The sequence below is a fragment of the Mastigoproctus giganteus genome, chromosome 12 (genome assembly GCF_048544385.1).
Source record: "Mastigoproctus giganteus isolate SK-2022 chromosome 12, ASM4854438v1, whole genome shotgun sequence".
NCBI classification, from domain to species: domain Eukaryota; kingdom Metazoa; phylum Arthropoda; class Arachnida; order Uropygi; family Thelyphonidae; genus Mastigoproctus; species Mastigoproctus giganteus.
In genome coordinates this window covers 130096362-130113043 of record NC_143586.1, presented here as the reverse complement: position 1 = coordinate 130113043, position 16682 = coordinate 130096362, and the positions used below count along the sequence as shown (strand labels likewise).

The following is a 16682-nucleotide window of genomic DNA, read 5'->3' as shown; positions in this document are numbered from 1 at the left end:
TCAATATTTAGGCCCTCATAATTCTGGAAAATAACAGAACAAATTGTTATAACGGAAGTATATGTGTCAATTTCAGCCAGGTGCGGATAGCCGTCGTATTTACATTGAAGATGATTCTGTGCAGCATCAACTTTCAGAGCTTGTTTTCAATATTCTACGTTCTTAGAAGTGATTTCAAGGAGTATCATCTTACAGCGAGTGCAGATGACATACACCTGCACCAGTGACCAAAATTCGGCGTTTCGACAAAATGAAAAGAGAAAAATGACCTTTAGAGTCAATAAAGAAACTTTGCATGAGGTTTCAAGCTGGTGATGTGCTACTCAGTGGTCCACCATTTCTAGGACGATCAAGAATAGGCGTAGTAATTCTGGACTTCAAATACTCAAAAATCTGGTACATTCTTGATTTTTGGTAGTGGAGTCAAAATGTTCGGGACATTCTGTACGAATAACAGATTTGAAACTTCGAATAAGATTCGCATTACCAAGCCTGTAGAAACGCTTCATATATGAATACGAGCCTTCGAATTTTCTTTTCGCCTGCTTCAAAAGCATTCGAAACGTTATTTTGAAAAGAATACAGGTCTGAGTACACTGGTCATTTCCAGAAAACTTTTTCTCAGTGCAAATGAAATGTCATTAAGTTTCATTCATGGAGAGGCTTTTAGCCACATTATTGCTTATACGGGCAAGACACGTCTCGAATTTTTTCAGCTTTTGTGCATGATTCTATAATCCTCCTTCTTCTTTCTGAAGGAGGATTCAAATTTATTGTCGTTCGTCACAAGGACATGTAAAAAAAAATAACTATGTTTTTATAAAAAAAAGTATGTTTTGCATATTTAGAATTGTTAAATTTCAAATTGTGGAATTCACAAAGAATTCCACAATTTGTACAGTTTGTACAGTTTGTGTGCGTAATTCTTGCTACTGAAGTGGGCAAATAATGACCACCATCTTCTCCATCAATTAAGGACCGAGCAGTTTGCAGAAGAACTTTAACTACAGCGTTTAGCACACACTATTGCCCGAAAATGACTGATAACATCAGTAGAGATGAAGTCTGGTCATCACTACGTTTCTGGCAGCTGTACGAGTGGCCCATCCACCACCAGCCTAAAGAGGTACGAAATTCCTGAGAATGAAAACTAATAGATTGAGGATAGCAGAGAGGTTTATATCTGCGAAGCACCGGAGTGAATTTAAGGCTTGTTGAAATTGACCTTGACAGCTAATGCGTGCTATACGAAACAAACCACACTGTGGCTCGCTCAATCTACTGTTGTCTAATAACTGCTCGAAAACGTATACCAACATCGACACAATATGTTGCTAAAATCTATAAGCTCTTACATCACAAAGAGTACAAAAATCCGCAGCATCACTCATCTGGTTTATGTAAACGGTTCTGTGTATAAGAATTTCAAGTTTATAAATTTCTGCTGTAATAGTGGGCATAATTAAATTTTGTTTTATAGAGCATCAGCTTACGTAATTATTTCACAGGTTGCGTTGTTAAAAATTAACAGATTGTAAATATGTTAAGTTTATCGACAGCCAGGTCCTTAACAGGTAACTGTTTGCATACTGCAAACTTACATTAGCTTTCTTTGATCAATAATACACTCTTATTTTAACTATTCATTATCTATTTTTTAGTATACGTCAACCTCCTCCTGGCTTCTTCCATGAAGGGGTAATTTCTTTCTTACTAATGTGCGACGTTTATCTTTTTTTTTTTGATAAAAAGGACAAGTAAAGATTAATTTATGTGTTTGTTATGGTTTGGGTAGTTACGCCTGAAACATTGAGATCGATTAATAAAAATAAGTAAACCTCTGAAAGACATAATCGATAGATTTTTTTGTTTTCCAGATTGCCGATATAAACGATACACGATGTGCTGACTCCAGCTCCAATCAAAATAATAGAAATAGAGTCATTTATAGTCTCACAGAAAAGGATCTCTGTCCTGATGATTTAATCCTGAAAATAGCAGTTCCAGTTAGTACTATAGGTAACGTGAAATTTCTTTTAATTAAACTAAATTATAATAATAATAGTAGTCACCATCAGTACAAAGAAGCCACAGGATTTTTCTGCATTAGCAAAAAAAAAAAAAAATATATATATATATATATATATATATATATATATGCTTCCCTCCTCACCTTTTAATCAACCCTTTTAACTTGAATTTATGGCTCCCCAATATACCTCAATTATATACCTCGCTCCCTTATATACCTCAATCAGGTCACGTCTGAGGTGCCTAGTTGCTAAGCCAACATAATCGGAATCTTTCCTTGTACGGTCGTCCTTTTGCCGATCTTGCCATTTGAGTTTCCCACCTTCGGACCCTTTCAAGAAGTTCAATGTCTTTTTTCAGAGCAGAGTTCCGAACCTGAACACAATATTCCAAATGTGGTCTCACAGTTGACTTATGCAGTGGAACTATGACCTCCAAATCCCCTCCAGGATAACGATCGAAAAATCATCGATAGGACACCATAGAGTTTCCTGGCTGCATGGTTACACTGTTCAGAAAAATTTATATCTGCCCGTTTCGTTAACTCCCAGATTCCTTTCCTCTTCCTCCACTGTTTTTAATTCAATCCCAACAAGCGTCTAATTTATCTGGTGGTTGCTATTCTCCAAGTGTGAGACTTTTCATTTAGCAGCACAAAAACATAGCTGCCACTTCTGACCATCTTTGAAGTCTGTTTATGTCATCCTGAAGGGCTGCTGCTTGGCAATGATCATTAACGAGTCTATCAATCTTTTCTTCGTCTGCAAAATTGCAGACGAAGAAAAGATTGGTAGACAGCAAAAACCAATCGTTGAGTTCCTCAACGATTGGTACCACAGCAGAAACCAATCGTTGAGGGACTCCACTTCTGACGTTACACCAATCTGAGGAATATCCATTAATCACAATCCTCTGTCTTCTGTCCTGCAGCCACCGAGCAACCCACCTTTGAATCTTACCAGTAATCCCAACCCAATATGTTCAGACTTATACAGTAACTTCTCACGATGGACCAAGTCAAATGCCTTGCTAAAATCCAAATAAACTATGTCGAAATTGTTCCCTACACCAACTCATGAGTAACTGCGTGAAATGAATTACGAAATAAGTTCATAAATTACTCCTCATATAGCCCACTTTAATGACTGGTTATATCCTAGCACAGGTGGCCATTATGGCTCTATTTTTTAAGACGTACGTGAAGAAGAGAAGTTGAGAACCAGCAGTTTCCGAAGAGATAAGGCTAAATAGCTAAGTGGCCATTGAGAATAAGTGATCTATTAAAACCTTGTTTTTTCCTTTTGTCGTTAATACTGGTGTCTCATGGATTTTCTGGATAATTCCACATTGAAAGCGAAAAAACTTTGTGTTTAGAATGTCCTCGCAACTGACACAAAAGAAGGAACCCTCTATGAGTACCCTGTTCTTTCTGTTTGGGAAAGTCAGGTTTGATAAGCGATTTTAAGTAAAAGGTTCGCCATTAAAGCAGAAGGTTATAGGCCACAGGATGTCCGAGAAACGATGTATAATTTATTGTGCTTCCTTTAGTGCTGCTTTAATACGATTAAAGCAGAATTATAAGTGTGGATTAAGGGTGGAAATGGGGTGGCCAATTTCAAGAACAACTTTGTTTGAGGAGAGAAAGAGAATAACCCAAAGTTTTCTTCTTTTTTTTTAAGTTTACAGTGAATAGTAACTGGCTTGTAGACTTTCAATGCTTTTGCTTTTTCCGCTTTTAGATATACGACTAATAATTATTATTATGATATAACTAGTGCAATTTATCGTTCATTTCGTAGCTATAAGGGCAAACAGAAGTTGCACACAATGCATCCTACTTCTCATATTGTGAAAGTCATGACGAGTTGCCCACTCTTATCCTACAAATAAATGGCACTTCCACAGAAAAAGAAATATATTGCTATACATTCTCAGTGAGTGCCGTTACCTTCAAGGACCAGGGATCACTGACCTTTCATTGACCGGCGAATAATTAAGCACTCTCTTACTGTTTGAGCTGATATCGAATTGGAGAAAGTTCCCACAACATAACAGATGTATTTGTTTAAATCCTGATAACTTCAGAGCTAAAAAAAAGCTTTAAGCTACGGACGATAGAGCTATAACTATTGTGAAAGTAGTGCAAATGGTTGTAGGTCTAAAATATTAAGGATTCAATACGAGTAGCAACTAATTTCTGGGAGGTAGCACCACATCTCAGTATCATTTTTATATATCAAATTCCTCCCCAAACTGAGTGGAAAAGGCCCGGGTTCGAATCCTGTCGATGACGCGAGTAACTTTAATGGGCTTTTTTCACTCCGTGGCTGAGTTAGTCGGTCTAAGGCGTAGATAGCAAGGTTCCCTCCCCAAGAAACTGGGGTTATTCGTCCAGCAAACAGACAAATCGACCATAGCACACACGCAATTAACAGACATAAGACACATAACACGGCAGATGAATTTAACTAATCCGGTGGCCTAAAAAAAATAATAATAATAGTAGTAGTAGTTATATTTAACATTTGTGATAATCATCCAGGATAATACAGAAATTTGAAATTTGTGTATTATCCTAGATGATTGTCTAGCAGTTTTGATGGATTTTATCTAGTCTTGGTGATGATAAAAATACTTATTTAGTTTAAGTTGGTGGAACAACAAATTTATATTTAATACAGCACCAATGAAAAAAAAAAATAATGGAGACAGATCGGGAGAAACAACTGATAGAGGATGGATCCCACATGGTGGTCCACCTTCCAACTGCCTGAAAAAACTTCTTATGGAATTATTAATTAGTGTTACTTTCTTCTTTGCTACCTCGGATAATTCTCCATGGTAAAATTATAATTCTTGAACTGTATTTATAACTATGTGAAATGTATACCTTATTCCCAAAAATATTCGGTCACCTTATATAACTTATATATAAAATTTTCAGAAAAATTAATGTTTGTAGTCACGGTTGTGACCAGTCTGTGGTAGTTGGCAGCTGACTTTTTCCTACACTCCTCTAAAGCAGCTGTTTGCTTCAGGCCTGAAGTAACGTGGGATGCTATCTCACTTCCAACAAGGTCTTCTTCTGAACAGGCTGCGAATCCTGTGGTACAATCACTGATACAAAGAACAGCCGATTGGATTTTATCTGTGAGATCATTGCCTCCAGACCAGTGTTTGTAACCCTCATTAGCTGGCAGTACAACACGCCATCTCTGTGCGTCATTTTTTTTTTTTTTTCGAATTCATTGTCGAAAGTTAATTTGCAACTTCAAGGAAATGATTGATGTTATACCGGGGTTTTGAACCACGGATTGGGCACAATCGCCACTGCCTGAACTGCAGAATTCGTTGTTTGCAAAGATTACCAGGGTGCCACAACGCATAACCGCTTTCTTCATCGCTCACTGAACCCACTTTTAATAATAATTACAATAATAAAAGGAGGCGCGATTAGCCCAGTGGCTATGACGCTGAACAACAAATATCATGGTGGACTCAGGTTCGAAGCCTACAGTGGGAAAATAACAATCGCGGAGGAGGGAAAAAAAATTCGCGAAAGACGTTTCATTAAACCTTTCTCTCCCAAAGTCGAAGTGACAGCAGAGGCAGAGTGGTGCCATCTGGTGTCACTCCCATAAGTACCACCTCATTGTACGCCAAAGCTGAAACTGGTCAACCTCTATAGATGGATGGATGAAGATGAGAAGTAGAAATGTTGAGCATAAAGCATCGAATGTGGTGCAGGACAAAAACACGCGCGTTCAGGCATAGGCAGAAGTATCTGTTCGAAAACTCGGTGACCGTTTTCCGCGGACGTCAGTGGAGCGAGTGACGCTGTCTCCTATATGGCTAGCTCAACTGAAGGGCAAGCCCTTTCCTTTGCACACAACGCATCCATCTGGAAGTACTTCCTGTGCAACTGCGCTAGTGACCGCCAGGAGGGAAGAAGAAGCCATTGCGTGAAGTGGAGCATTGAAATGAGTACGTTAATCATATGAGCATACCACAAATTAACAAAACTAGAGACAGGAGACATGACAATGTACCGGAGGAAACTACACAAACGAATTGGTTGGAACGATTTCCAACTGTTCAGGTCACCGAACAGAGAATAGCAGACCAGAGACAGACCATCGTCAAGAAGAAACTGACAGCTTCTGCAATCTTCGAAAAAATCAAGCAGGATATGAACGACCAACTACAAAGAACAACGAATACGGACACAGCGGAAGAGCTAGAGGAGGAGCAGCAAGAACAAGATATACAACCCGGAGCAGCTGAAGTGGAAACAGACGTGTCGCGATATCCAGAAAAGAAGAGTGGAAGAAAGCCCTAGCAGCATTCTTGGGAATGGACCTAACAAAGAACCACAACATACCGAAGCAGAGATCCAACAGAATCCTGTGGCAAGTCACAGACCACCTCAATAGAAGAATAATTGCAGATTATCTCAACAACAACGAAGCAAAATTAGACACTATCCGCACAGCCATTAACTGTGCCACTGTAGCCGCCACCAGGATGAACGGAAGGGAAACCAGAGACGAACATAATAAAAAACGCAAGACAAGGAACCTCCAGCCTAGGAAAGAAGGTTACAGCAGAAGATAGAAGAGACGAGAGTGAAGATAGCTGAACTGAGCCAGTACCAACGGGTATCCTCAGTAAGAAGCTGATCAGAAAGGTGAAGGCCATTCTCAATATAGGCCAGACCTATAATCGCTGTTAAAGGGAGAGTACCCAGAGGAAAATAGACAACAGGATATTGATGAAAATCCAGAGAGCCTTCTACAGGAAAATCGGACAAGAGGAGTTGGAAGTTAACGAACCCCCCCCCCCCCAACCAGAAGGTATCCAAGGAGTTCTTGGGACGGGATCTGTGAAGCAGCGAAGTTAGCCATAATGGCTATGCCTCCTGGATATATCTATAAAGAAAGAAAACCAAGAACGTCCAAGAGTTTACAGAATGAGAGATTCGGGATCTGTCTTCAGGAAGTCCCACAACTGGAGAACCACAGGAATAATAACATCCGCAACTGTTACTACAAGAAATTCAGCTACACACACACACACACACACACACACACACACAAAGCGAAGCAGTTCCCCTAGATAATAATGCACCCTGACACAATCCCAGAGTCTCTGACTCAAGTACACACCCACAAATCCGACAAAATACTGACCAATCACCTGTTTCTCAACAATGTACAAGATCCCGATCAGCTGCATAACTAGGAAGAAATCAGACCATTTGGAGAGCCAGAACATCATGGCCGATCAGAAGAAGGGATATAAGCACGCGAGCAGAGGATGCAAGGATAAATTTACCATTCACGCTGTAGTTATGGAGAAAGCCTATAAGAAGCAGGCGCAGTATGGTCATAGCAGCCCTGGCGTCAATAAATCCCACTCCAACAACATACAAGAAGCACTGCGACCTGTGCACGGCCTACATCGACTACCGCAATACCTTCGACTCTGTGCTCTATTGATGGCTGATAGAGATACTGAAGATCTACAAAATCAACTGGACCCTGACACACTTCCTAGAAGCAATCATAGCAAAATGGAGGACCACCACCATCAAGGTCGAGAAAATAACGACCAGATCGATACCCACCAGATGAAGAATCTTCCAGGAAGCCCTGAGTCCACTGTGGGTTCTGTGGATGGATATCAAGCACGGATATACCCTATATCATCTATGTGCTCCACCCTGACTTACATAGGTGATATAAAACTCTATGCCGCAACCAAGACCCAACTCCAACAACTACTCCGTATCACCGGAGAGTTCAGCACTCACATCAAGATGTAATTTGGCCTAGACAAATGCAAGACCTATGGACTATATCAAGGAAATCCGAGTCGGTCTTAACTACCAGCTGAAGACCGGTGAGGAGATTGAAGCCATGACAGAGGAGAAGAGAGAAAGAATTACAAATATGTGAGAATGATACAGGCTCAACAGTTAAAACCCAAGGAGATCAAGCCCACCTGACTGAAAAGATGTTAAAATCAAAAGGAATGGCGGGAACATGGTCAGAGTCATGCACACCTATGCAGTTCCAGCACTAACATACTCTTAGATGGACTAACACCAAGATGGAGAAGATTATGAGCTCGACCAGGATAATAATGACTAATTTCCACTAACAACACCCGAAGTCGGCCCTCGAGATACAGCATAGCAGGAAAGAAGCAGGAAGAATGGGAGGGGTTTGATTGACCTCATCGACCAAGAGAAGACGTTTGAGATCCTATGGGTTGCCTCCAAGAAAACACAGCGCCAATCTGTCAAGCCATAAGAAAGATAGACAAACAGCACACACCGCTGAACCTCAATAATGAAACCCTACTCATACAGACAGCAGAAAGAAAGATAGGCGAGAAGGTATTCCACAGCAGACAATATAATGAGCTCCATCAAAACTATATAGATAACATGGCTTCCAACGCATGGCTGATGGGGGAAGGAGCTTCCACGAGATGGAAGGATTCATGTTCGCCATCCAAGACTATGTAATTTTTATGAGCAACTACATTTCGTTGTTTTTTTTTTTCATTTATTAAGTGGCCTCTAGCCAGAAGATTTGGCAAGTACGCTATACATATTATAGACATTGTACAATATGCAAACATTAACAATATCTTATATACATGAAAATATTGTACCTCCTCAATTAATTCATTTAGCAGATGAAGATCATTGCACAACTATGCTGTGCAGTGATCATCCCGAACTCAGCTACAGCACAACGAACTGGACAAGCAGGCTACAACAGAAATCGCTGAAGAGACATTGTCCACGGATGAGCATCACATCCCCAGAATGATTATCGCATTGCTATAACGCATTGCGAGAGCCCTGAGCAATCTCCATAAAGATAAACAGTTCCAAGGAATAACAATCCACTAGCAATCAGAGTGCTCAACCGAAATTACCCATATTAACCAGCAGAACGAAGGTGGAAGGTGTTATTGCAGAATCAAACCATCAAACCCAAGGAAAAACAAATAAGGCTTCTTGCCAACAGCGTTTGCAGGAGCAGAAGTGGACCCACATCAGTAACTACAGGAAATTTATCGCCGAGGATCCCGGAGTGACATGTGGACGATTCCACCGGCCCCAGAAATAATCCAGCACATCACCGCGGGGTATAGGATGGTCACTCAGACGGAGTACAGTTACTGACACGAGTCTCCAGGATAATATATCAGAAGCTAGCACAAAAATACCAGTTAATCAAAGAAAGTGTACTGTGTTATAAGAATGAATCCCAGGCTGTACTAGAGACCCCTACTCACAAAATGTTCCGGGATCGCGTCATAATAACGGACAAGACATACAGGAAGGATACGGCTATCACTTGATCGACATAGCAGTGTCCAACACCAGCAACTTCCAGAAAACCTACAAGAAAAAGTTCAGGATTTACACGGTGATCGGGACGGTGATTACTTGTTCCATATGCCACATTTCTCTGACTTCCACTTTAGGTCTGTGTTTTCCTGAACTTTTTATGAAGGCTCTTTGGCAATAGCATGGTGCCAAATAACTTGCATAAGAACCTAGCAGCAATAGGCCTCCCGGAGCACACTTATATGGAACACTAGAAAGCCGCGATTCTGAACACCTGTAGGATAGGCAGGGAGTTTCTCGACCAACAGTAATAACAATAATAATCGTAACCGGCACAATTAACTCCTCATGCACTGCCAGTACACCAAAACGGGGCAGAAAAAATCCAACAAAGGGAGAAAAGTTTTATAATAATAATTATTTTAATAAATAAATAAGAATGATGTTTATTTAATGTACTAAGAGTTAGAAGTGAAAGGTACGGAGGTCCGTCCTGGCAGGTAAGCAAGGACGACATTTAGAACTCTTAAGTCAATTTTGGTATCCAGACTAACTGCTACTTGTGGTGCGTATTTGGCACTTTTAGGTACAGCCAATCGGATCAATTCCGCAAGTGTTAAATGGTTCTCTGAATATTTTTGGGAGAAAAGCCTATATGCTGACACTAAGTGTCAGCATATATGCTTTATGATTTATGATTTTTATTTATGATTTTTATTTTCAGGTTTTTTAATTCTTCTTGCTGGGCTTTGCATCGTCATCTTCATCTACAAAGAGGCAATTAAAATGTTTCTTTATTCTGCTGGTTTCTCTTTCATCAAGAGCAAAGAAGACGAAGAGGGGAAAGAATTTGATGCCTTTGTATCATACAGCGATAAAGACTACGAATTCATAATAAGAAAACTGGTTCCCAGTGAGTAATGTTCCCTGTTCTTACCTGTATTTTAAGACCAAAGAACTAATTGTACCTGAAATACGAAATTCAAGACACGTTTATAATTTTTAGTTTTACTATTAAGTTTTAAGACAATTTTTTTCTTGAATAGTTACAAACAAATAAATTCTTCAACTGATTTCAAATTTATTTAAATCTCATTTATTTTATTTTTTCTTAATCTAATTTTTACTGTTTTAATTTCCAGAACTGGAGGACAGAAATCTTCCCTACAAACTTTGCCTGCATTTTCGAGACTTTCGTCCTGGAGATTTTATTCTTGAAAATGTTGTGGAGGCAGTATCTAAGAGCAGGAGGACCATCATTATCTTGACCGAGTACGTTGATATTATATTCTCTCTCTCTCAATTCGTTAATGCTCTTGTCGCTATATATTTCGGTAGAAAAGTTAATAATAAATACTGAAATTGCTTCAACATGACGTAATTGTTTTCCAGCTGTACAGCAATTTTCTTTCTGGTTTGAACCTATATTTGTTGCATCATTTCTTATGGGAGGTCTGGGTTGAAGCTACTGAAGAAAATCTTAAAGGATCTCTTCGACTGGTGCTGTAGTTGGCCATCTCAGACGGCCAGAATAGACCCCAACTATAAATTAGAGAGAGGATTTTCAGTCCCACATATGCCAATTGTTCCATGAACACATATTTTGTATAAACAAAATACGCTTGACGTTTTTCGTATTAAGGGAAAGTTCCCTAATGTTGTTATTTTCCTTAAGGATCCTCAGGAATTCATTGCTTCAGTAATTCATTCCTTTTGAAATAGTCGTTTTTGTAATAGGCGATTTCAGTTCTCCTTTTGTATTGAATCCTCTTCAATGGAAACCAATAAATAAAATTTTTTTTCTAATTTTTGAAACAGTCTTGTGGGGGGGGACATCTAGGTGAAAGCCAGATTATAGCGCTTCTTTGAATTTCGTAATTTTGAATAATCAAGAGATAATATGACAGAGAATACGAAAGTGAGTGCACCTTCAACATTTCATGGCAAATGGGCAGGGAGAAGAGGTCCTCCATGCTCATTTGCCTTAAAGAAACATCAAGCCATTTTGTACTGCCGATGTTTCTTTTACCCATGATAGCCGAAGGGAATGTCATAATGTTATGAATAATAAGCTTCAAAAATGCCCAGTAACCTTTCCTTATTTGAATTTTAACAGGCATCTAAGTTAAGGTGATAGACGGAATGAGGTTCACCATGATCTAGATTTTCTCTCTATTAGGACCCAGAACATTTCAGCTATCTATAAAAGAGATTCGTACGCAGAGTAGAGCTTATTCGTTTCCATGACTCATAATTTTCTCCCAACACGATAACACAACTGAATTTGCAAATTATACTACTTCTTGTGCTGTATAGGACGAAATAGTTTCTCCCCTTGTATTTACTTCTATAAATACATAAGACTAAATTGGCACTTTGAAAAATATGTTAAATATACCAGTTCGGTTAAACAGGTTTCCAAAATCAGCTGTTAACTTCATTTTAGTAATCAGCTATTAGCTTTATATTGGTTTCTTCTCCAATGGAGTCCCTCTCTTTCACAGCCATTCACCCTCGTGGGCGAATGACTGTGAAAGAGAGGTCTTTTCCACCCCACACCAGGTGTAACAGACCCGAGTTCGAATCCCGTCAATGTCTGGGGGAACTTTTATTGATATTGTTCACAATGTGGTTGAGTTAGTCGGTTTCAGGAAAGGGTAGCATGGTTATTTTTCCTGGAAACTCGGGTTTTTCGGCCGGAAAACAGAAAATGACCTCAGAACAGACTCGATTTACAGACAATATACATGGAGCAACATGGCCTTAGTTGACGATGCTCCTAAATCCCAACAACAACAACAGAGCCATTCTCAGCTTCGTATCATTTGGCAATATAGGAATAACAATGGGATAATCTACTGGATTTCTATACTATACTTTTCCTTGGTTGGATTACTGTTGTAATTCTTTTGATGCAAATATTTGCTCAGATTGCACTGCATTAGCATTAGTAAAGGCACATGATGCAAGAAAGCAAGCTTATATAGTATCGGCCAAAAAATAAAAAATAAATGAATCTAATTTCGCCCCTCCACTCGCTCCAAATGTTTATCTAGTGCTGCATTGAATCTATTTAAGCTATCAACTTCTACAACAACAGATGGAAGTCTGTTCCGGCAATCAACAACACACTGCTAAAGACAAACTTCTGCGCATCCTACAACTATCTTTCTTGAATTTATGCCCTCTCAGGCGATTATTCTGAGCAAGAGGAAGAATCTCATCAGCACTGAGCATGCTCAAACCATTCAAGGCTTTATACACCTCAATCTGATAATCTTGTAGTTGCCTAGTCTTCAGACCCTGTAATTTGCAAAATTTAAGCCTTTGTTTCATTCACTAATCTTGTTGCCCTACTTTGCACTCGTTGTTCCTTTGCGACCACATCATAGTGCAGTTCCTTTGTGACCACATCATAGTGTCCAATCAAATTGGTCAGAGAAGACTTCCCCTTAAGAAAACCATGCTGCATTCGAGCTATAATTGAAGTCTTGTCTAGATGATCCTATTGTGTCAGTGAAATTATCTTTGTTGGAATGAAATCCTTTATTACTGTATTCCACTCTTAAAATCTCGTTACTCATCTAAACCCTGGTTTTCCGATTAAGGGCGAAGACTGTTCAAGATAAAGTTATTCAAGCGAAGGGGTTTTCGAAATCCGTCCGCCTGTGTTCCAGGACCAAGAAAGAGTTCAAATATGACGCGAAACACGCCTTCATCAAGAAACAGAAAATTGGAAATGGCAAAGGCACGAGATCTAGTTCACTACCACCTCAATGAAAAAACACCGGGCACGTTTTCTATGTATATGAAGAAAAGCACAGAATTACTGGATCTCCTATAGAATGAAAACTGGGAAAATAATCTATCCCAACAAAAACCAACAGTTCCTCATGACGACCGACGTCTTCCTCGAGTGGACGAAGTCGCTCGAAACCAAGCCCTTGCCTGCCCAATTCCACTTAATACAGATTAATTCAGCCACCATCAAACCAAACCTCACTGGATAAAATAATAATTTCAAAAGAAGGCCTTAATGAAGTCATCAACAGTCTTCCCAACAAATCCACCACTGGCCCTGATGGATTCCAAAATTTTATGATTAAATTAGTAGTGCATATGTCATCGCCCTTCTACAAGAAGCATGCAGCTTCATCCTCGTAACAGAAGCTTACCCTACCATTTGGAACATATATTATGTGTTAAAATGCCCCCAGTCTCTCCAATCTACCATAGGGATCTCCAACCGACAGTTATACAACATCTTGAAAATTACCTCCATAAACAAATAAAAAACTGCTCAACTTACTATCACCAAAAAGCGAAATATTAATAATGTGAACATCATAATTGGGAAATCTGCAGTTAAAATCACCCAGCATATAGATTTGGACTTCATCTGAGAGAAAGACCTTACGAAATAATCTCACTTAGAGCTTCACGAGGGCATACATAATTGCAAGGGAGCATGATCTGTAAGTTTCGTCCTTGCATAACTTTCGAAAGTTTATGGATGGTCTATTAAATATTTCGATGGAATTAAATGGAAACATATTATCCAGGGAGGTCATGCCACCCAGCTTAGATCTGCAATATGTCGTGCTGAAATTTGCCAATGAATAAAAATAAAATTCTGCTGGATTACAGGGTACTCCCAATTCCTAGAAATTAAAATGCTGATAAAGCTGTAAAACACCGCGTCAGCCAGTACTATATAGAGGTTCTGTATATAAACAGTAAACACAAACAGTTTACTGTTTGCGTTTACAAATGGCTAACTGTTACTACAACTGTGGAATTCCATTTTTCGAAAGAATCGACAAGAAGTTGTTCTTGCTAGAACATGAATTAGCGACACTTGTCTGGCTCATTTCTTTCTTCTTGCGGGAGAGGAAGGATCCTCAATAGGGTGTGCACTGCCACACTATATTAATTGAAAAACAAATCGTTAAGAATAGACCTCTCTCATTACCATTTTGACAGGACTGCAGTCCTTAAACCGCTGTCGACTTTATCCGAACCATTAGTACTACACCACCTCATAGAAAACAGCGCCAACTTAGCAGAATAGTAAAAACAAATTTACTTATATAATCACTTTTAATTAACTCCTATATCAGTCTCCAGGAGATTATGAACAGACGCAATATGGTCGCTGAGCCCTTGTGCCATTAAACTTTAATAACAACAACAATATAATGTATTTTAAGCTAAGTTAGAAACAAAACAGTTTCAATTTAAATCGCAATTAGATTCAAGTTTTTTAGTTGTTTATCTTTTATATATTTTTTAAATTAATGTTGAATTATTTGCAATATCATTATTGTTTTTTAATTATCTTCGATGCAGGAATTTTCTGGAAAGTTCTTGGTGCCGTATGGAGTTTGAAACAGCATATCTACACAATCTGAAAGTGAACTATCCTTACTTAATTGTAGTGAGATATGGGGATATCAACATGGACAACCTCGATCCGGAAATGAAGTCATACTTAGAAACAACTACTTTTCTGTTGTGGGGAGAAAAGTATTTTTGGGAGAAACTCGTGTACGCTTTGCCTAAAAAAATAGTGGAAAAAAGAAAGACTTGTTTTTCTTGTTTCAGTAGTAACGATGATGATGAAAATGATGGATCGGTGATTCATTTGCAGTAGTGAGAGAATACTCTTTGTTTTCACATTCTGTAAATACATGCTCTGTATAAAGTTGTTTTTTAATTTACACATAAGATAATATTTCGAAAATAAATCGTATTAAATATTGCTCTTGTATTTCATTCGAAACAGACTTTTCGTTAGTAAAAAAACTTTATGCATACAGTTTGCATTTGACACCTAATTGCTTTCAAATATTTAAGGTTTCCACTCTCTCTGGCGGCCAATAACAAACGTTGTAAAGTGCAACTACTGACGTGTTCCTTATATTGCCTTTCCCCATTTAAGATACATGGGTATCTTAAATGGGGAAGGATATTACGTCGTGATCAGAAAAAGGAAGAACCAGTCAATAAAAATAGAAATATCTTCAAAGTCTCTGTTCATATAAGCGTTTGAATATAAGTGGGGGATAAAACATCATGAGGGAATTGTAAGGATGTGAGTAAATGTTATCGGTATGAATAATCATAATAATTCAAACGAAGAATGAACTACTTTAAAAGTAGTGCATATTTTTATACTTAAAGAAGCCACTAACAAAGTTTAATTAATGGGATGTCTGTGGTAAGCAGAAATTTTTTACTTATATTACGACATCGGAAAAATATGGTAAATCAAGCCTTCTGTGGACTTGTTGAGGTTGTATTTCTGATTTGCATGTATATATCTCAGTGTGGAACTGCATGGGTGGTGCTACAGATTTATAAGATTGACTATGCCATGAATATGACTTGAAACAAATAGGCGGTGTATTAACCTGGAACAATCCTCTTGTACTAAAGAGAATGTGTTATTAGAAGAGATACTTTAATGAAAATTGGTGGAAGGGAATAATTGAAACTGACGAAAAACGGAATTGTCATAGCCGAAGATACAGATGGCGGAATGAAAACACGTAAGTGAGAAATCGTTTAAACTAACTTGTAATCAATGATTTTTAACATAACACTAGATTATGTGGTAAGAATGAATTATTTAAAGGACCGGCGAATTTGAACTAACATTCGGGCGCCGTCGTACATAAGACAAAACACAACCTATTCAAAGGACAAGTTTTTGTACTAAGTCGATTGGTTTTAGAGAGGGGGGGATTCACTGTATTGGATTTAATGGACGAGATTGAAATGAATAAGTTTAAATGTGCGTTTATTTTATGGAGATTTAAGGTAGCACTCTGTGTAACATGCACTGTAACTAACTGAGTTGAAGAGTTATTATAGGTGGCTGTACCTTAGTTGGAAGATAAGATTACAAATTATAATTTGTTATTAATTAATCTATTTAATTCCCGATGAATGAATAATGCAGTAGACATGGCTTGCTGGATACAATCATAATAATATGTATATTCATTTCCAGAATTTTACTCATGTAGATCGAAAAGAAATGAATTTCTTTCAGCATCCGTTGAGTCAGTGTTAATTTTAAGGAATTCGACAAAATTTTAGGATTCGAGTCTGTCGAAATTCTCTCACATTCGGGAATGAGGCCCACAGATTTCGGTTACGAGATTACAGTGTGGTTTACTTTTAAACTCTACATTTCGTCCACTGTATTTGCCAAGCGTGCCCGGACACCCGTGGGATATTTCCTTCTAGAAAAATGAACCATACCCATCTTGTACTT

At 38.5% G+C, this 16682-nt stretch overlaps 1 protein-coding gene across 1 annotated transcript in view; it reads left to right on the top strand.

The window, feature by feature from the left end:
* Nucleotides 1-15053, top strand: part of LOC150077421 (uncharacterized) — a 39269-nt gene extending 24216 nt beyond the window's left edge. Inside the window, exons 5-8 of the mRNA XM_090385897.1 lie at nt 1878-2019; nt 10125-10313; nt 10543-10672; nt 14750-15053. Coding sequence (XP_090242023.1) covers nt 1878-2019; nt 10125-10313; nt 10543-10672; nt 14750-15053 — 765 coding nt within the window. The remainder of the gene's footprint in view (nt 1-1877; nt 2020-10124; nt 10314-10542; nt 10673-14749) is intronic.
* The last annotated feature ends 1629 nt before the right edge of the window (nt 15054-16682 follow it).